The sequence below is a fragment of the Manduca sexta genome, chromosome 23 (assembly GCF_014839805.1).
Source record: "Manduca sexta isolate Smith_Timp_Sample1 chromosome 23, JHU_Msex_v1.0, whole genome shotgun sequence".
NCBI lineage: Eukaryota > Metazoa > Arthropoda > Insecta > Lepidoptera > Sphingidae > Manduca > Manduca sexta.
Genome location: NC_051137.1, coordinates 15,809,564 through 15,832,894, shown reverse-complemented (window position 1 = coordinate 15,832,894; position 23,331 = coordinate 15,809,564). Strand labels below are relative to the sequence as shown.

General features: G+C 34.9%; 1 protein-coding gene across 2 annotated transcripts in view; it reads left to right on the top strand.

The window, feature by feature from the left end:
- The first annotated feature begins 9,289 nt into the window (after positions 1 to 9,289).
- Positions 9,290 to 23,331, top strand: part of LOC115449328 (RNA pseudouridylate synthase domain-containing protein 2) — a 494,984-nt gene continuing 480,942 nt past the window's right edge. Inside the window, exons 1-2 of one of the 2 annotated variants that reach the window (XM_037442067.1) lie at positions 9,290 to 9,475; positions 9,658 to 9,973. In XM_037442067.1, coding sequence (XP_037297964.1) covers positions 9,695 to 9,973 — 279 coding nt within the window. In that variant the 5' untranslated portion in view covers positions 9,290 to 9,475; positions 9,658 to 9,694. Of the gene's footprint in view, positions 9,974 to 23,331 lie in introns of both variants that reach the window. The other variant, XM_037442066.1, reaches the window with a different exon arrangement.

Sequence of the window (23,331 nt, the reverse complement as noted above, 5' to 3'; positions counted from 1 at the left end):
AAAAACATAACAATTATTTTCCAAAATCATTACTCAGTCGGAAATCTCGCGTGTGTTATAAAGCGTGTGGCACACTGTACACATTTCATAAAAATAAACACTTAGGTAATGGAAAACGCACGCGCCCGCGCCGTATAATGTGAAAAAGTAAAGCCGGCGCACAACGACACCCGCGGGGCCGAGAATCGGTTATTTGCCCGTGGATTGTTTTGAATAACGTACTGACTTGGATCGGGGTAACGCTGGATTAGACGAAATCATGATGTTCGAAATTTGAATTTGGATTTGGAAAACTAAGAAATAAGAAATAAATTTATTTTCCAAAAAAGTTATATTTCTTATAACAATTAGCAACGATGTGCACACTAGGCTATGCCTGTATCATGGACATCAAAAACGAAGTTTAATAGGACAAACCATATACCATCTAAATTGCAATAGTAGTATATACATTTGAATAAAATTTAAAAGGAAAACAAAAACAATAAAAATTCTAACACAAATGAATACAGAAATTTAAAACTAAAAACTAGTTTGATCATGGGGTTTATATTGTAATGTAAGTTACTTCTTGTGATAAAGTTATAATACTTGATGTTATATTCATGTTTAGTGGATGCACTTCAGTTTATATAATATGACTTAATAATAGGCATTTTATAAACATGTATACTTACGCTATTAAAAGACCAAAACATGAACAAAAAACAAGGAAAAACAGTTTAAAAAAATACATGTTCCACCTCTCAACTCTTGTCCAAACATTTCCAACTCTAATGCACACGCAATCGGCGTCCTCGTGGTCTGACGGCCATATTTAATTCATGCTACAACGCACGACGCACTAACCGAGCGATACGCTGTTTAGACTTCGTGTGTACCTTGCTTTATCTTGTATAAACTACGCTTAATATTGTATGACGAATGACATACTTGAGGACTATTTCAATGTAAAAATAGATTTGTTATGGATATTTTTTTTTTCTATGAATCCGTAGGCTGTAGGCTTGAAATGTTTTAACAGATTTTGTTAGTATGTGATGATTGAATTTGAGTTAGTATTTCACTTTATAATACTAATTTATACTAGACAAATCATAGATAAAGAGGTACTGTCTAACTTTTACTAAAATTACAAATCTTGTGATGCTAATATGTTAGGTAGGATATTTTGATCTTAAAAGTACCGAAACACAGAAACTACTGAATTGATTTGGATGAAATTGAATACATACATAAACCTTGTCCTTGATCATTAGCATACACTTATCACTTACCATCGTAGTGAACCGTACGCTATCACATAAAAAAACTTGTATAAACATAAAATAGTGACATTAATTCACTCGGAAAGTAAAGGTAGAGTACATTCCTGAATTTTACAGGCGGTGCCGCGAGCAACGCCTAGTTCTTTATAATACGCTGTAATCTCATATTAGCATACTACATACAATAGCGGATTACTTCTCGTATACGAATAAATTTACCATAAAACTGTAGCCAAACAATTCAGAACGCGATTTGTTGAGAAGATTAAACCGGGCTGTATTCATACGCTTTTTTATTTATTGCTATGGGATCGTTTTTCTCATTTTTACGTGAAACAATCGATTCCTGGTGTGTATAGAATGAATATAGTGTGAATAGAATAGTGTAAGGAGAGATGGCGATAGGCTCGCAACTATCAGATCATGGGACGGAATATGGGGAATAATAGATGACCTGGTTGCTCTACCTACCCCTTTGGAGATATAGGTGGTGTTGTTGGGGTAGAGACCACTGTCAATATGAGCCATCAAAAGTATGTAACTACCATAAATTTGACATGTTTGATTTTGTTTGAATATGATCACAATTAATTCGCTCATTGTCGTCGATTTAAGTCACAGTCAAAATATCTAAACCTGCAATGACTAGAATAGTGTTTTATTATTATCCCTCTACACGTAAAATTAAAAGCGGTGATAGCCTGGTTGGGTGTGAAACGGACTGCCGAGACAAATGTCCACAGGTTCAAAACCTAAGGGCCAGTGGCGAAGCGTCCATACAAGCCGATTCCTACCGGGTTACCTTTTGTAAATTAATTAAAAATAATAAAAGAAAAACATAACAATATAACTAGTATAATAATAGTATACTCAAACAAGTCATCTTATACTCATTCAATTAAATCAATACTTCAACTATAACGGTTCATATTATCAATTCGTTAAATCGTAACTCGCGCGCAATGCTCGCGCCTTATAGTGTTCGAAGTGAACCCGGCCGCGCATAGCTTCCCTCGCGATATTGTTGTCTCTTTCACACGCAGCGTGGTGTCTTTGTCTAATCTTTTGGAAGTGACGTAAAAATACATGTGTGCGTGCGTGTATGTGTACTTCAGGGTAATCCGAGAATTTGCGGCTTCATATTGAGTCATTGGCGCGAAATGTTTTTAATAATTTAAAATGTAAAATTAGTGTTTGTGTATAGTGTGCGTTATTAATTCTTGTTAGACTCTTTTAGGTACCTATGTTAAAAAAATGTGATAATTTTGTAAATTTACAGACTAGATATAATGTTTATGTTAGAAGGAAATTATTAAGAATTATGATTTACTGATTTTAATTTATTGTGAACAGCGTATTATATTATGTTAACTGTAGAAAAAAAAAAAATTCTTCGGGTTCCCTTTTGAATATTTTCACCCTTCGCCACTGCTAAGGGCACACACCTCTGACTTTTCTAATATTATGTGTGTATTTTTTGTGAATTATCGCTTGCTTTAACGGTGAAGGAAAACATCGTGAGGAAACCTACACACTTAAGAGAATCTGTAGAAATTTTGAAAGTGTGTGAAGTATTTCAATCCGCACTAGGCCAGTGTAGCGGACTAAGGCCTAATCCCTTCCAGTAGTAGAGGAGGCCCGTGTCCAGCAGTGAAACAATATACAGGGCTGATATTATCATTATTATTTAAAACTTAATGTTTTCTCGAAGAAATTATTCTTCGGTTTTAAATGAGACTCACGGGTATTATTATTATTATTATGATTATACACCTAAAATAGACACTTCAACAAAAAGTTACCACAGAGGATTCACTGCCAAAACCGACCAAAAAAGCTATGCCATAGACAACGGAACGAATTTTCCTTATGGTTTTAATTAAGCCGTGGCCGGGCACTAACCTGCCGCCATTTTTGCACTCCCGCATCGCTCGTGCAGATTGATTAAAAGTCTATGGCCCATGCTTTATAGTCTGTGTCCATTGTTGTGTGGGTTTTTGGTTCTTTTTCACCTTTTTTGTAGCTAATATATAAATGTACCTATATGAAGGGTCTGTTCTTTAAATAGAAGTAAAGAAAAGAGTTTTGTTATTGGCACAAAATGTAGTTATAACATATTTTTTTACATAAAGTTAAATTCATGTGCCCCAGTGTTTCTTATTCAACCTAATGCTACTGCAATACAACTGTAGGGTTTTCAATTAAGCCCAAATGTCGCACGGATGTCTATTCGTTATATAATTTGGAGGTATAAATAGACAAGTAATTAAATATATTATATTTTGTTAAATGTACGCAAAGGTCATCAATGCAACGCAGGCGCACGACTGAGTAAAAAGCTCACTGTATAGCGGTGGCTTGATTTATCTCACCTTGCTTGTCCAATTCACATGATTCCCACTCAGCTTGAACTCTATTTGAATTTGAATGCTCTAATAACCCTTTTTTTTGCGTGAAAAAAACGCATTATGGCTACTGCCACCTGGGGGGCGAGTGGAACAACCAACATAATCATGTTGGTTTCACTGGCATACCAGCCTAAACCCGCGGTGTCCTACACCAGCGCATACAGAACGGCTGCGGGCTATCTTATTGCACTAAAATAAACTGTGCGGAATCGCACTCTTATCCTGGAAATGACACAAAACTTTCAAATTTCAAGAAACAACTTCAATATCGGGGTACAATGGACCCGCAGCCAACCCGTGTACCGCTCAAGCATCTAATTTATGGTCGAGGTGGGCACCCGGACCGATAGTTACGGCCGGCCGGTAATTCCGACGGACACCGAGTTGCGTTATCACATTTGAAGGGTTAACTTGTTAATTAGCCGGCGTACGCTTGTATGATTTCGGACGGTTGGTATTGGAGGGTTGAGTGATTTGAATATTGTAAATTAACCCTTAAAGAAAAGTGATAAAGAAAACTACATTTACTGAAGAGCAAAGCTCTGTCGTGCTATGCTCAAAAGCAGTATTTAAAAAAATCTATATCTTGATTTTTATGTCGTCAGATAGATTAAAGAAATACCCATCCTATGAACTTACGTAAATAACGGTATCTTGTTTAGAAATTGTTAAAAAAATCTTAAAACTGTTTCTCTCTCAGTTTTACATACAAAACTATAAAACTAAAATTACAAAACTTAGATTATCTCGAAATAAGGTTTCCCTGACATACCGCTTTTGCGCTTAGCACGGCAGAGCTACTATATAACGCCATATTCAAATCACTCTGGCTCGCCAGATCAAAACATGGCTCAACAGAGTCTGCCAAACAACACTATGTGTGCACTATTGTATTCCCCCTTGAAGAACATTGAAGCCAGTGTAATATCTGGGCATCATGAGACTCAACATTTTATGTATCAGGGTGCCGAGCACTGTGCTACTTTCTTAAATAGTTGTGTCGCTAAGACGAACGGCATGCTCGTCTCAATATTCCTTAAAAAAAATCTATGTATTTTTAATGGATTTCAAAATAGTTTACACACACACCATCACCCATTTATCCCCGAAGGGGGTATTCAGAGGCGCAACCAGGGCATCCACTTTTCGCCAAGTGTGTTCCGTCCCATGATGTTATAGGGGGTGCGGGGGCGACCCTATCGCCATATCGGGCACCATTTCCAGACTCGGGGCTGATAGTGAGCAGAAAATCCCACATATCACTTTACCTGACTCGGGATTCGAACCCAGGATCTCAGAGCGTTGTAAACAATAGTTTATTCTGCGGTTTTTATGTTTGTCGGATAATTTTGATTAATTTGTTATAGTTATGTATACAGAGTAAACATAAAGGGATGTAACTGTTGTTTCTCATAGAGATAAGGATTGACGGTGACGAAGCCCGCAGTGAAAGCGTTAATATCGCTAGTTTTTCACTCGAATTTCGTGGTTTTTCTTTCAGGCGGTATGGCCACGAAGCACGAGAGTAGGTATAAGGAATTGTTATGGCAAAATACGATACAAAATTGCTGTTTTACTCTAGGGTTGTTTTATGTATGGCCTATGGATATCTACATGGTGACTTAAACATTTTGATCAACAATATCTTCTGTTAAATTTATGTAAGTTATTATAAATGGATTGGGAGTGGCGTGACAAAGAAGAGGCCTATACTCAGCAGTGGTTGGATACGGGCTGACTAGATATATTCTAAATGGGTAGTTAAGAATCCTGTGATCCGAAACCAGAAGCTGTGAGAGATGGCTCATATCCTAGGGCCGTCTTGTATGCGCCGAAAGCAACTACGGGTTTGGTTGGTATATCGGTGTCTACATACATATATGTATAGCAAGGTGTAGCGTCCATACAACACGATTCCAACCTGTTTCCCTTTTAGGTTTATTTACGTTTGTCTTTGTTTTATTTTCTGTTAAATTGACCCCAATGTTAACTAAGGCAATTTTTTTACGCCTCGGGTTACCTCATGAAATACACCCTTCGCCACTGGTATTTATTTATTTATAAGGTTTTCCAGCAGACTTAACACTACGATAACAATAATTTAAATATTATAACTTATAGCTATAATGTAAGCCCAAGTTAGGAAAACTCAACATGCACATAATTTAAACTAAAAGTGACTTAAGCGCAGCAAAATAATTTTGAATAATTTGCTATGTTAGGAACTCTTCTTAATGCTCACTCCTACGATATATTTCTGAGTGTAGATATTAGATCATAGACCGGTAAATCCTACATAGCCATTTCACTCATCCAGAAAACACATTTGCCCGCGATAAAAATAAAAATGTGAGAAGCCCTACATTAATATTTTTCACGCAATCGTCACTGGCTGCCCGCTGATCTCGAAGCTGCAAATAAGGGCTATCATACACGACTATTAAGGTGTTAGTTCATTTGTCACGTGTCACGCGCGTTTTGTTGATGCTCTGCAGATGGACTCGACTATATTACGGGACGCAATTGAATGAGGATTGTGGTTAGATATCTAAACATCTCTGAATTACTATATAGTAATGCTGAGATGTTCAGGAAAATTAGGTATTGTAGGTTTTCAGTCAGTTTAGCCACCAACTATCGTTCGAGCATATCGTAGAATTTTAGTATCTATGTTTAGTTTCTTTTCCTTAGGTTTGCTGGTAGTATGAACTTATATTTTGTTTAGGTAGGATAACGATCACCGTAAAAGGCGTTTAAACCCGCCACACTATCCCACGTAGGTGTGTCGCGTTCCGGTATCAGCCTGTGTATATCCGGTTCCAACAGGCATATTTGTGGTAACCATCTCTCGTCAGTCGACACTCTACATAGATCCCACTCCGCTTACCATCAGGTGCTGTCCATTTCCTCTGCCAGTATAATAAAAATGATTCAGGAATATACTAGATATTTTATTACCAACTCCATATATTCTTCGAGGTATGAAAACAAAAGAATTGCTAATAAGTCACCGAGAACTATGACCCTAATTGTTTAGTTACTTATATACGATATTATTTATTACATGAAAATATATTATTGAGATTTAAATTAGGTACATCATTATAATGCATTGGTCATTTAGTTATACTGGGAGCGCGATACGACGCCGCTCTGCATTTCTGGGTTCGAATTCTAAGTCGGACAAAGTAATATTGGGTTTTTCTGCTCACTATCAATTCGGAGTTGTTGTATCATGAGACGGAACACACAGGCGTAAATTACGTACCCTGGTTGCACCTCTGCCGATCCCTTCAGAGATAAATGCGTAATGTGCGTTTGTTTTACAAATTATTATTGAAAAAAAAATTGTAGATCTAAATTACACGCTAATTTAATGTAGTTTTCTTCACGAACTAATTGCTTATGCGCAGACAAACCCACGTCACTCAACAAAATTCAAACAACAATCAATGATTTATCTATTTCGAAAGTAACATCATCCGAGAGGCCATTATCAAGCTGACTAGTGGAACCCAATTTTCCTGTTCCAACGGAAAACAATTGGCAATCAACGTCCAGACACTTTGGTTCATAAATCAGTCGCACAAGAATCTTGCAGTGGGAAATAACGCAGATGTTGTGACGAGGCGTTCCGGCTTGTTTTTATGATTGTTGATTAGCTATTGGTCGCTAGCTAATCCACATTTCGAATAATTGGTGTCATATTCAAATTTATTTTTGTCAGGTTGGCTTGATTTAGCTGGCATTAAAAAAAGGATTCGTGATTTTGAAATGGTAGACTCAAGCTCTCTGTCTACAATATAAATGTGCAGCCTTTATCTGGTTTTCACTGTCATAAGATAATTAGCGAAATGCCTTTTTAAAATTAAGGTACCTTACCATTTTCTCTATAATGAAATAATAAATGTGATATTTAAGTATTAAATGTTAATAATTTTGTTGAGTGATTTTGATTTTGCGTGTTTGTGCATTAGATCATTAATCAGTTACCTTCCTAAAGTATATACTGTATCGAAATTGTTCTTTTATTAGATAATTACAACTACAAATTGAGAGCAGAGCAAAAGTCTGTATACCTATCATCTATGTATGTAAAATAGCGCTTAACTACAACTGGGTTCCATCTTAAAAAGGACTAAGTCGTTGCTCGGAGTCAGGATGTTGGCGGTGTGATACCCACGTGCCACAGAAAGCACTTAGAGACGTTGGTCCTGCGCCTGATCTCTCTCCAGTCATATCGTATTGTCGTCTCACCGGGCTATGAGAGTGAAGGAACAGAGACTGCACCTGTGTATTGCGCACACACTTGTGCACTATAATATATCCTGCGTACCTAGCTGATCTTCGTTGACATTGGCCGCTGTGGCCAAAATTTAGCTAGGAGGTATTTATTTGCTTTGTCCCTTAGACTTTTATACCATTAGTGGTAATGTGACCCGATTGATACCACCATTGTCGTACAGAAAATAAAGGCAAGTAACTAGGCACTAACGCCAATAAGATTCCCTGGCACACTACAACTGCTTGGAGATAATAATAATAGACAAAGCGGTAATATTTATCTAAGGAAGTACATACATGAAGTGGATTTCATAATGAGTGCGATTTTATCGGAAGATTCCTTTGGGTTTTCTGATGTAATAAAACAGTTGTCCATTATAATTAAAAGTATTTTGGCAATTTCTTTATGACATTAATTATTATTATTTATTTAGTTATGTACTACTAATGAGAGTGTAAACGTTTGTATCTTATAATATTCTTGTCTTTAGCGCCATCTAGATTAAGGATGCGTAATCAGAAAAATGTAAAGCTTTTATTTCAAACTACATTTTTTTAACACATAATATAAAAAAAATGCATATTGTTACATAAAAATGCAAATAAATATGTGTCATTTATAAAAGGGTTAAAATAAAAACAAAAATTATGCGATTTCGTACTTCTTCGGTACCTATTTAGATTTTAAGCTTCGAATGATAAAGTAAGTAAAAATAGCCTCAAGGTTGGCTTTTTGATTCAAATTGTTGTTTGCTCAAGTTTCATTTTTCCTAAACCCCTTTTAGATGTAAATAGAGTTCAATAGATGGGGTTACCTGTCATCAACGATTCTTCCAATGTTTATAAAATAAACAAGGCGACGCGACCTCACGAATTTTACTTTCGTTTGATTGTGTTTTCAAATCATTTCGTTAGAGATCAAAGATAAACCCATTTGAATATTGTGGTATGAATAAATTTTAACAAAGTATAATTAAAATGAAAGCCGAAATAAATATGTACTAAGCTACTAAAAACTTAACGACTTGAAATATCTTAGTAATTAATGTTTAAGGTAAGTTATTACTAAGTATTTATAATAATAACTATTTACTAATCAAACAAAATAAATTTCGATTTAATCCTTTTATTGAGTACTTACATAGATATTATGAGCATATTCTTGTTTTATTTTGTGAGATAATGTCGTTTAAAAAAGAACAATCAATGGAAATATTACATAATTAATTTAATTATTTTCATAATATTAAAACAAATACATAATATTCATATTTTCTGAGTGAAAAGGAACGTATGACGTTTGACATATTAATGTTTTGGTACCACCGATTGTTGCACGGGTTATAACCTAAAACTTTCGGTGTTATTGCAAATTTCGTTTATTGTGACTCCAATTCATTGAATAATTATAAAAAATTATAATAACTGTGGTAAATAAGCACCAAAGCCCTTGTGGCTCAGGTCTTTTAGTGCCGTTTCAGTGATTTATGATTGTGCGCGGGTGTTAAAACTATTGTAGTGATTCCTATTTCAATAAATATTTTATTATTAATTTATTTCTACCTGAATTCATACTTAAATTTTATTAAGTGACATATTTACATAACTTCAGATTTAGTAAAATCTAGCATTCGACATTAAATGATAAATTTAATAAATAAAATAATTAATTACCCTAAGGTTCATTCTTTTTATAGATTTTATTCATCAAAATATTATATTAGAAATCACGTGATGGCCACGCAGTGTTCCAAAACGGCCAGTGATTTGAATTTGGAAGAACTGCCAGCGAAAAAAATAAAACTGGCCAGTGACTCTATTAAGATGAACCAAATTAGAAGTGTGGCTACAATGTGCGGGGCTTGGCGCCCTGAAGAAGAAGATGGTGGATTAATACTAGTGTTACCGAAGAGAAGTTTGTGCATCAGTCCGGATCCAACGGATGAAAAGGATTTCCCGGAGAATGTCAAAGATGTGTGGCAGGAGGACGAGCTGAGCTCCATTGATGAACAGGTATGATGTTTTTAATTAAAATGATTAATTATAATACCTGGTGTACTTAATGATTAATAGAAATTGTAGAGTAGTTTTTACTATTTGATATTAAATCTCCATAAGATTTAAAAAAAAAATCTTAATTATAGGTCAAAAACAGTTTTTTGATGGTTTAAATTATTCTAGATATATCCTATATTCTAGATTGAAGACTAATATTAAGCTATATGTGCGAATTACTTTAAGTAGCAATTAATATTTATAAATTATTATAACTTAGGGGAAAAGTATATTTTTATAAAGCTTTGTACAACGCCATCTATTATAAGATTGTCAAACTAAATGATTTGTCATCTTACTAAAATGAAATTATCATTCTCTTCGATTGCATTTGAAAAAAAAGCACGAACTACAATACAAGTATCTATGTTAAATATTTACAAATTATTTCTCTCTTATTTAAAATTTTCACTACTTATTTTACAACGCCATCTGTTGTAACTACGTTAAAATATTTAAAAGGAAACCTTGTGACAGGTGTAGTGAGCACTTGGTTCATGTTTGTGATATTAGATGGCGCTTTTCACAAATGTAACATTGCAACATGGAATTTCTTTTGTAAGGAAATGCTAAAAGCCCGCTGTGCACCCCTTGCGTATCCATTTTGATTACTGTACTAATGGATATACTGCTGCGACTTAAATGGATTTCGACGTGTTAGCATTAGACGTACATGAATAAATCTCGCGCGGCCACCCTAATAGGCGCTTAGTAACGTGATATTTTTTCCTTTGTGTTATTAGAAGAATAATTCGGTTCACTCATGCGGCATTTTCAGCAAAATATTTTGGATTACAGCGAATATTTATATTACTTCTTTACTTTGTCGATTGACAGTTAGTACAGAACGAAATTGGAAAATCTAAATTAACTAATCAATGGAATGACGATGGTAAATAGACTAAATGTATTCTTTCTTCTAAAATTTCTTGGTATTAAAATTTCTGGCAATGGTGATTGTCATCAAGCGTACGGCTTGCCGTTTACTGACAATTAGTCTTTATTTCAGGCCAAAATTATCACCATACAGAATATATTGACGCCAAAGACTCAATTCTGACTTGAAGTTTTAAACCGATATTACATTTTAATGTGTGCTAAAAGTGAAATGTCTGGAACGTTCCTCGACATTGTGGTTCGTTTTACTGCGGACACTTTGAGTTTCACTCGTATTGTCCGTACTTTACGCACGCACTGTTATATCTGGATAACGTCAGGTTAATTAAGATCGAGTGATTTGGGTAAGTTTATTTTGGAATGATGTTCTTGGAGAAGTCGCCATTTTGGATTTACGGTGTTGCGAAATCGATTCGAGGTAATAAATTTCATAATACGACGTTCATTTAAAATTCATCATGATTTGGTATATTAGCGGTTTTTATTACACTTGCTTTTGCCGGCGGCTTCGTTCGCGTGATATGGTTTTTCTGGGATAAAAAGTAACTCAAGAGTAGTGTAACTTTTTATAAGCGAAATTTTAAAAATCGGTTCAGTAGTTCCAGAGATTAGCCCCTACAAAACTAAAAACTTTTCCTCTTTATAATATTAGTATAGATTTCATAAACATAATTTAATAGGTATATTTTCAAGCAGACTCTCTATGATATATCTCCAGTATTTGTAGGATTTTTTTTGCGTATCCGACCCAGCAGTGTTCACCGAGGGAAACCTTCGTGCGATATTAGAAACCCCCCGGCTTTGCGACTGCAGGGTCCTGGCGGAAAGTTGGGAGGGATATCTGGGGGAAGGAAGGAACTCTCTTAGGATGGGCGGAGGGGAGAAGGCCAGGAAACGTTCGCGAGCCCTCATAGGCCTCAATCTGTAGTTACAAACAAGAGATATACATAATGGACTGTGTGCCTAGAGTCGCGGTAAATGACCCCCGTACATTCGGTGTTGAGACTGAGGAAACATGAATTGCTGCGGGGTGAAGTGGATATAGGGTTAATAAAACAAAGAATAGTCCGATCTGAATTTAAGTAATATTTTATTCCGGCAAAACTTTAAAATAAAGAGAACACTGAGACCAAGGTGTTTAACACAGAAAGAAAGCATTTCGATAAAAAAAAAGTGTACTGATTAATCGAATTAATTGAAACACGTAGAAAGAAACAAAGTCTAATAAAAGCTATTAAAGTATAAAGCCAAATCACGTATTTACTTCTTTCTAAATGTTTCATCATTAATGCCAAGCATGAAGAAGCAATTAAGAAACAGAGTAACGAGTTACAAGGTGCAGGTCACGTTTACGGACGTAGTTTAGGAGTTTCCCTAGACGACCTGTGTAATGCTAGAAGTGAACTGAAATCGGGTTTTAATACGAGTCTTATAAGAATGGAATTTGATTGAACGTTGCATGGTTACACGATCTGTATGATAGCGCTGCCTGGGTTTGGTTAGAAGGACATTTACCAGTCCATCCTTAACTTCTTCTTTCTACATTAGTCAGAGACCAACATGCAGTCCATCCCGCAACCTGAATATTTATTAAGGACGATGATAGTTTTCTAACTTTTTGTTATAAAATGCCAGTATAACTTGGCATTAGTTTGATTCTAGTATATTCTATATCTTACCGTTGCCTTGCCCCAGGCTTTCCTTTATTATACGCCAGTTCCGTTGTAATAGCTAAATTATCTTCACTGTAGACGGCGAGTACACAACAGCCTGTGCCCAGGTGTTATCGACGTTGCTTCCAATCTTCAACCTTATTATTACTTGTCAAAAGATATTACAGGATCAGTAGACTAAGACATGAATTCAAGTTTTGGAAGTTGTATTATCAAAAATTTAGGAAGCGTAGCATTAATTATAGAATTATTAATGATCATTAGGTATAATATTATTTCAATTGATTTTGAAGTATACCATTTCTTAAAAGGTTGCATGCAGCGAGTCCTCGGCCATTGAGCGTGTTTATTAACGGCCACGGACATTTGGTCCTTTGTGAGCCTTCTGGTCTTAAAAATATACGTAGTCGATTCAGTCGAAAATTCCATTAAATAATTCACCTTTATATCCAGCTGCAACGATAATCTCACAACCTTAAAAATATCTCGAAAAATGCAAAATCAGAGTGTAAATTTTGAAAAATAAAAAGTCCACCGGAATGCAATTCAATGTGGCGAAGTGAAAATCACAGACGATCTGACTAACGAGTTGGAACTTACCGTCAATGCTGTGTCGCGCTAGCTTCGCTCGTGTGAACTTTTAGATTCGTTCTTTTATGAAGTTCTCTTGTTGTTAGTTCTTCAAGTGACAACATGATGTATTCATTAATATGAGTGTGTTATTGGATCTTCAAGTATGAGATATTCATGTGTGGTTAGGATTCGCAAGTGATGTTATTGGTCGGTTGTAGTTTTGTTCTTTTACTTTTTCTATGATTTAAACAATTCCATAGCGTTATTGTGTAATGTAAAGGTTCAAGATTTATATTTCTATTTCTTATTGTTATTTTTTATTTTCTATATATTATTTATTAGCTGCTGATTATTTCGTTACAAAATACTAAGTAATAGTTGCTTTACTAGGGTTTTAAGTCGACAATTCAGGTTCAAAGCAATCTCGAATGTCCCGGTACAGCTTTGCTCTGATGCAGTTCCTGCCAGAACAGTTCATATTTGAAGTAACAAAGACTAATCTCGTGAACGGTTCGTGAACTTAAGAGTAAATCCCTAGTATTTTTACCAAGCCATTGTCACAGGAATTGAAATGAAAATTCTATTTTAACAGATGTTTTATGAACGGCTAGTGAATAAGAAATATTGACGCGTCTTCGCTTTTGATTCTCGGAGGTTTCACTTGAAATTTGTTGGGAATACATTGAGATTTTCGTGATTTGAATTAACTTCTTTTTGTTTTAAATTATTTTTTTAATCTTGTGTTACTTTTATCTAGACTTTTGGTGAGTTGGCTGTTTTGATTACAGTAAGTTATTTGTATTTCAAACTAGTTTTGTGTATTTTATAAGCTATATTTTAATACTTAGTTTCATAATCATATAACTAGGCAATAAGAGCGATTATCAATTAACGAATAAACAATGGAACTTTATGATATAATATAAATTGTTTTTTTTTTAAATAAAAAATACTTGTGCCTTGGGGTTAGTTCAGGTCGTATTTCATCCATTTTGACAAGATATTCCACTCCTTGGTGTCACTTATCATTTTATCATAAATAATATAACTAATATCGTATACATTATGACCCTTGAATACCAAACATAATACACTCGAAAATGATCCTTATGACCATCAAAGCACATGTTCAAATCCCCATTAATGTTACGAATGACTAATTCGCACGGCTTCCGCACTCCCATTTATTATGGTCGCTAAGCCGGCTAAGGGATCTTTACAAATTATCCACCTTCAAATCTGGACCGGGAGTTGACTGATATAGATATACTTAGTTCGAACTTTAGTTGGAATCAGTGAAGGGAGTATGTCTATAGAGTAAATACAACTAACTACTGGCGATTTGTGATTGTATTTCGAACGTTTATTCATAGCCGGAGAATTAAAACGTATTGACATTCCTATATCATTTCTTCTCTTTGTAGACCGACAGGGCACGCATAATGCCTCTGAGAGTCTAAGTTTGTTAAGTGGTTAAGGTTTTTATTTTATTATCAAACTGTCTATCCGTTTCCGATGAGTTGTCTGAAGATAAGCAATAGAATTTGTTTCTTTTTCTAATTAATTAGCTTAGATTTATATAAACATTTAATTTAAACTTAACTGGACACGGCATGCATTCCTAACTTTAAATGCCTAACCAAGTCCACCAAATGCCTAACCAGTACTTTAGAGTTTAAGCCTCGCCATCGGAAGGTTATTTTTTTTTTCCATATATTTATATGCATTTATATTTTTTAGATATAAAAAAAATTACTTTGAAAATATTGTCAATATTATTATTTCCCCAAAATAAAAATACACGTGTAAATCGGACAAAAATTCTAGAGATGTACAAACAACTCTATGACATTACAAGTGCCCAACGTGGTATATAAAAATATATAGGTATCCGCCTAGTCCGGCAAGTAATACAGATATGATTACATTCCGATAATATGTGTGTGGACTAATATTTGGTTTTCTGCGTCCAAAGAAAATGTCATGATTTCAGTTTCATTGTGTCGGGCTGGCCGTGGGAACATTTGTTTGGATATATTTTCTTAATAAGGTTCATTGTTGGTTTGTAGGTAAGTGATGAGGATTTGTTGGTTCTAAGTTCGAATATTTGAATGTTTGTTTTAAATCTGAAATTTATTGTTTTAAAAGGTTTGTTGCTAAGTACCAATGATCGAAAAATAGTGTATATGATAGTATCTTTTGCTTGCTGATTTGCTTATGAAAAGATCTTTTTTCTTTCAACTGAAACGTCTACTAAGTGTCAAAGAAAATTTTATAAGAGTTGTTAAATATAGAGTATAGACTAGAGGTGTTAATTTGATAAACAGGAAGCATTACGCGTGTTTAGATTTTAGTATCTGGTGAATAACAGGTATACCTTAATAAAAATCGCAAATTGTTACAGTTTAACTTATATAAAAATAGGTACACTTACGGCTGACGGAATATTTTCATTGAGAACTCTTGAAGCTTAAGACGGTGGCTAATGTATCCTTTATAGCTGTTAAAATATTGATGCAACTGCCTTTGCATTTAAACAACGAATCCACATTAAAAATTACTTCTCTTGGCACAATTTACGCTGCCTGTTACATTTTAATAGAATTCTACAAGGATTTTATGGAAATCGTGTTTGTAAATGTATATTATAATATGTTAAGTAGATTTTCAGATTATCTTATCACTACATAGTATAAAACAAAGTCGCTATTTATGTCCCTATGTCCCTTTGTATGCTTAAATCTTTAAAACTACGCAACGGATTTTGATGCGGTTTTTTTAATAGATAGAGTGATTCAAGAGGAAGGTTTATATGTATAATAGCATCCATTAAATAGTGGATAAATACTGTTATTTTGTTATGTTATACCCGTGCGACGCCAGAGCGGGCCGCTATGTTTTTATATACAACGTTCACAGTTTTTTTGTAGTGTATTTAGTATCAGCATTGCACCCGTGCGAAGCCGGGGCGGGTCGCTAGTTGGGGATAAGGGACAGGTATAATATTGTATTATTGAATATTTCTGTCGCTAAAGAGAACTGTATAACTATTAACTGCATTTCGATGCTGAATAAAAACAAAGTTCACACGTTTATCCAGGTCTTGGTCTATTTATGTGCCAATCCAATCTCAAACTTTTACATTTAATAATAATAATAATATAAGTAGCATTAACCATCTTAAATACTCATGGTTTTAATGCTATGAAATAAATAAATACTCCAAAAACATTTCAAATGAGAAGGAAAAATATGTCTTAAAAGTGAGTAAAGTTTCGCCGCTCGGAACATAACAAGGTTTCTGTTGTTCGCGAAGTATTCTTTATCTAAAAAGCTTTTACTTTTCTTTATTAATCGTATCAGTAGGTCTTAGAGTCCATAAATTGAGGTTTAAGGTGACTTTTGTAAACGAGAAATATGACGGAATTTTTACGAGAAATCTGACAGTAGAGAAGCGATAATCTAGCGGAAGTGGGACGAATTGCTGTTGAAAATTTCGCGAGCAAAGCCTCGTTAATAATACGGTGTAACAACAAGCATAATCCAATAACGTTGTAAATATTTAAGCCGATGTGACGGTATTGAGGTAAATGATTTCGGAGCTTTCGTGAATTTCACAAGTTTCGTAATATATTGTACGAATTTATGCTTCGTCATTGTTCTGAAATTGGTCAGTTATGTTATACATAGGGTATATACGCCTTTAATACGCTATATAAATTTACATAGTCACGAACTTTCGGAATTACATTCAGTAGAAGGCAAAAGTATTCATGGTTCAAACTTAATTCCGTCTCATGATGTGGTGGGGTAAATTGAGGATGTAATATGTTAGTCCCGAATAGCTCACTTCGGGTTTTTTAAGTAAAAAACCCTACCCACAAACCTGGTCGAAGTCTAGACCTCACCGATTTCACGGTATGACTATGTCCACTGACCCCAGAGAGTAATAAATGGCATAGTTTGAAAGAAGTCATAAACGAATAAATAATGGACGGCCTATAACATTTTTAAGGATTAAAAATAAAAGTGCTTGTCTAATTGAAAATAATGTGTTTGGTAAGAAGATAAAACCATTTTTAAAGCTTAAATTGAAAACTCGTAAACCAAACTGGTCCAATTGACATTACTACTACAGCTGAAAAAAGAATGGTTAAATTCCCAAACTAGACTGCCGAAATCGAAACTATTTTCGAATGGCTGTACTTTCGCCTGATGGCTTTTATAGTTTCACCGGACGAATAAGTGGACGCCTTTGACGCTCCAAACTCTGGCCAATTTTGGGTTGAAAGCTATTCTTTTTAAGCAATATTGACTCGGTGTTCACTGGAATATCTTTTACTATAATTTTCTTTGTTGAGTGTAGGGGTGAAGTAGTCAGCAATCTTTAAAATATTGATAGTAATATTGTTATCATTGTTACTGTCATCTGCCAAGAGAAGTTCAATGATGAACATAGACTTTCTCGAAAAATTTAATTTTATGCAAGTATTTAATTAATATGCTCCAAGAAATTCACAGCTGATGTTTAACAATAATACTGCATGCATCTGGAGTACTAACTAAACTCTAATGATTAAGGAGCAAGTTGATTTTATTCATGTTCTTGTTTGTGAAAGTATCAAAATCTTATTGTACATTTTATGTCCAAAATTAATTTAAAATAAATTGAGATGTTTCTCAGTGTGGCCTTTCTGAATCAGCCTTTAGCTTTTCCTGCGAAGAGTATGTATTCTCAGAAAAAGGTTTACGCTCAAACTATCATGAGTTCAGTGTAATATCTTTCTCGAAGTGATAATGTAGTGTATAGATCAAGAGCGTAATGGAGTTGTTTTGTTAGTAAGAATTTTTATAGTGCATTATTGACTATAAATATTTGGAAATAAGAACCATTAAAACGTTATTGTATTACTACTAAAACCAATCAACGCCCAGACAGAAAACTGATGGATTAGAATCAGCGTATCGCAAATCGCCTGGCTGTACGACATTGACACATGCTGAAAACTGGCGACTGTCGCCGTCGACCCGTGTCGGCTGTCAATTCCATAAATCCACTGTCGCACCGCACAGCGTTCACCGCGGACCGATCACCTGGCATCAATCATCAGGCCTATCGCTGTCAGTCGCTGCAATCTCATCCAGTTTGCCAATAACGCGTCGATTGCCAAATTCTGAGGCGGTCTTGTCAAGTTAAGCACCTTATGGTTTGTTCGTATGTAGCTGTCTTTATAGTGAATGTGTTTGAGAGAAATGGTTCGGGAGGCTTGTTCTTTAAATAAATATTGTTGAACGGTTCTACTGGTGAGAGTAATTTTCTCAGAGAAATCTGATTAAATTATTCCATTATTTGCCAGTGGAGAAAATTACCAGAATGAAAGGTAACCTATGTGTTAATCTAAGACATGGATTTCCCGTTTAACAAATTTATTCAAACCCGTTCAGTTGTTTCTGCGTTAATTTCTAACAAACATTCAAACTTTTTCGCATTTATAAATAAGATAGTACGAAGTAAGACATAAGATTAATATACAGTAATGCATTCTATTTAACTGATAAGATTGTAAAAGGAAATGACTTATTCCACCAGCTATCACAATGTGGCTGAAGTTACGTAGAATCAGTTTTTCTTTAACATCGTTTCCATGATTGTGAATCCCATAATTCACATTTCCGTTTGAAATTGTTTTAAACAACACATTCATATCATCCCGTTGTTCTTCAACTTTCTACCATCTCGAATTAGCCTTGGTTTCATCGAGCTCTTGTTTTGAGCAGACTTCCTAGGCTTTAAAGATTTTATTATTGTTTTGATGGAGGAAACTTTGCCTACTTCAAAGTCTGGATTGCCTGGCTTATGAATGACTTCGTTTTGAATATACAGATATAAATTTTGCAAAACTTTTGTTTGTAGTAATTACGCTTTTGAGTGGGGTAGTTAGTTAGGCGTGTCTGTAGGTCATTAATGAATGCCTAGAGACTTCTAGGAGTCATAAAATTATTTAATCGTAAGGCTTATAAGTGGCGGTTTATCAATTTTCCAATAAATGTTTTTTTAATTATTTTTATTCGGCTGCATCTATAAAAAATCTAGTGATCCCTTTCCTGAGAAGTTCTGATATATCCCATTAAATTATTTGATAGCTGTAAGCCTTATAAGTGGTACTTTATTAATATTCCGATAAATGTATTTTTAAGTATATTTACTCTGCTGCATCTTCAGAAAATCTAGTGCTCCCTTTCCTGAGAGGTGCTGGAATATCTTACAAGTCTTGGTCAATTTATTGTCGAGTCTCCACGTCAGTACGACATCCACAATCATTAACATCATCATGATGTTAACTCGAACAGATGTGTTACACATCCCCGGGTGTTACAACGTAACCGATACCCAATCTCGAGTAAATCGAATTCATTTGGGACATGTCGGTATGCCGTTACTTAGTGCGGAATTATATCATCCTCTAACTTGGCACATAAATATTAATGTCGTTAGACGCACCGCGCCCTGACATCCGAATCCCAAGAGCGGTATAAAGATAGAAAAACTTGGGTTCACCCCAGAGCCGGGATGCGTGGCTCATAATTTACTTAGAGTCGACCCCGCTGCGGGCTTAAACGTTTTCCGAAATTCTAATTTGGTTTCGCTTTGAATTTATTCCTGTTGAAACAATTGGCTTTCATGGATTCCGGGAACGATTTGTAACTGTATAATTAACCTCGTTAATTCTCTTGGTGTGCTGAAGTTTTTTTCTCTTTGTGAATACTTTAATGTTCCGCGGATAACCTTTTCATATTTCAATAATATATTTAATATTATAAAGAGCAGCGGGGTATGAACTACTGTTATTAAACAATGACACGATTTTAAATATAGTATGTTTATATATTAATCATGAAACACCATTGGGACATTTTTATATGAATGAATCACGAGAAGAGGAACCATATCGATGTAAAACATCATAACTACCCGTTGTTCTTGTCACAGTAGCAGCATCTACCAAAATATTGAATCACAAGTCTGCGTAGAACTCCACTCTAATCACTCTAAGACATTATATGTCAAATCATATATGTTCAGTAATTACACTAGCTATAACGTTCCCCAACCGGAACACAAGCGTACTCGTACAATATTCTCAACTCCAGTAAATACAAAATTCCGCCTCAATCTAAAGCGGCATCATTTGTTAGGAAACGACATGTCTTTAAACATAAAAAAAATAATGTAAACACAGATTAACCTATTTCCGCAGGCCGTGTCAAGGATATTATTAAAGACGAGCAAAAATTTCCAGTGTATTGATATTTTGACATTGATATATATCCCGCAAAGTTGGGCACATCGTGAATAATTAAAATTCTTCAAGGGTAACTTTCCGGAGCGAAAAGGTCCCGCGCCAAAGTAAATTTATAAGCAAATTGACCTTAGCTAAACTTGTGTTTTTTGTTGTTGGTATTCATTTTGGTGAAGTTGACGTTCTGAAGTTTTTCACGTAAAATATAATTCCTTCTTAAATGTTTGTTCGTGGGGAAGCGGTTAAGCGGATCTGTAATGTAAACAGTTTGCGGTTGAAGAATGTACATAATATTAAACGGCGTGCTGTAGATTTTCTCACACAGTATCTTGAAGAGTGCAGTGATTGTTCATAGTTAGGGAAAGCAAAAGAAATTGCCTTGATAGATAAATTGAAAGAAGTTGCTCAAAGTAGAATATTAAATTAAAAGAAATATAAAATGATACCGTACTTCTAGGTTGATCATGTTACATTGACCGACTTGGTCGTTCATCGAATTTCCGTTTCCGTGTAAATAAATCTACCTGTATAAATTAGTTTGGTGTTTGTTTTCCCGGTGCTTTCCTCGTAAAATCCGTTTGGAACGTTTTATTACTGCCGTGAATGCTTTTCCAACTAGAGGTCTTTTGTTTGTAATAATTATATGAGAGCTTCGATATTTAAATATTCCCATTTGAATTAATTCCTTAATGAACGTTCAATAAATGTGAAATTCGTGTAATTAAACATTTCATCTGCAAATCGCCGTCTATTAATTTGAATCCGTGTATGCTCAACATTTCATTTATAAAATTCATAACCACACGCGCCTGCATACTCATTAATCTTAGCTGACCCGCAAAAAAGAATTCAAATTAATATCGACGCTCCAGATTTGCAGCACTTACAACCAGATATCAGATCGCTCTGACAGAGACAAATGGAGCTCCAATATCGCGCGTTAATCCATCTGCCGCCTCTTTCAGTGCGGAAATGTCGTATTTAGAAGAATGCATTACCACGCTGCCAGCTGCAATATCAGGGACAGATGCTCTCAACTGTTCAAGTTTTAGACAATTATCGGATTTTGCGGCGCGTGGCTAATTTCACTTAGCTTCGTCGTTCGGATCATTTTTACCGCTTTTAATTTCAGTTTATTTAGCGTTAATTAAAGGTTTTAAAAGTCTTGTTAACGTCATGTTATTTCGTCTTTTTTTGTTTTATAGTGTTTGATGGTATAAGTCAAACAGGGCAGACTTTTTTACTTAGTGTTTTCCGTCCCATGATGTGATAGAGGGCGAGCCTACCGCAATAACGGGTACAAATTTTGGATTCCGGGCTGCTACTAAGTAGTACATACTCAATATCACTGCCTGACCAGGGATTCGAACTCAGGACACGCAATAGAACTACGTGACCGAGGCAATACGTTACTTATATAAATAGCTATTTTATGATACTGATAATTCACGTTATATGGTAAATCAGTATTTAAGATAAAGTATTTTAGACTATAATACAATTTAAATCATATCTAAATCTAGGATTACATTACGATGGCTTAACGTTTTGCATTCAAAAATAGATACATTAAAATTTATTCAAAATGTTTTAAATACAGCTCTGCATTCATCACTGTCAAAGGAATGAATGATTGTGGAAAACTTAATTTATATTTTAATGTAAGAAAGAACTATGAAATACAAATTTCAAATTATTTGCATCACGAGATACATTAATAGTAACATTTTTGAATGTTAAACTAAATAATGCCATTTCTAACCAAATTTCCATTCAAATCTCTGTACATTTCTAACCAAATTTTTTACAATAATCGAATAAGTATAATTAGGCAGTGTCTTGTATTTATTGCTACCACTTTTTAACTGACGAATGTAGTAGATTTGTTATTGCTCTATGGTCATAGAGATTTTTTTATACGGGAATGGAAAGTGACACTGCACGTGATGGTAAGTGGTGTGCGGCCAATAGAATGTCAACTGACGAGAGATGATTACCCCTCGACAGTCGAAATAGTTATGTCGATCTGTTGGAGTTGGATATACACAGGCTGATCCCGGAACTCGACACACTTACGTGGGCCTCTATGGCGGGTTTTAACACCTTGTGTACGGTGGTCTCTATCCGGGCGGATATGAAATATATGTATACCACCATCAGCATAAATCACAACCCTTGTTAAAAAGTTTGAAACGCTTCTACGATTTATTCGACTGTATTCGTATGCAGTAGTGATATTTTATCATCAGATGACCCAATTGCACGTTTCTCTTTTCCTATAAAAAAATATTCCCCAAACGAACCTCCCCTTCACACACGTGAAACAATCCCATCTATTTGAATTTGTGTAATGGCCAACATTTATTTCGGATTGATGGATCCAATTCACTTTGCATGGAACCTTTTGAGGTGATTTTTCAACCGTCGGAAGTGGAGAAGCTCTTAATATTCGTAACAATGTTTTTGTTAGACCTCTTTGTTACTTCAGCTCGCGCGGTCCTTACGTGAAGCGTTCTTGGGCCTGTTGCATGTCTTTGAAGTGAGGGTAGCGCTTTTAATATAAGATTTAACAGGTGACAGTTTAATGTTTCCAGTTTGGATGGCTTCAGGTTAACTCGGTGCTCGTCGTTTAGAATTAAAATAGTTCGTGTTTAATTCTCAGTTTCCATATGGTTGAATTAGGTAATATTGTTTAAGATGTATGTCAACCATTGCTCAATATACAGGGTTATTTATTTTACGATTTGCGTTTTGATTTGTGAATGGTGATATCGCAATTTACAGATATTTATTTCACATATGTTAATTGGTCCTTCAAGCCGGATAAAACCGAAATATTCAACATAAAATGTGATATGTCATTAATACAAAA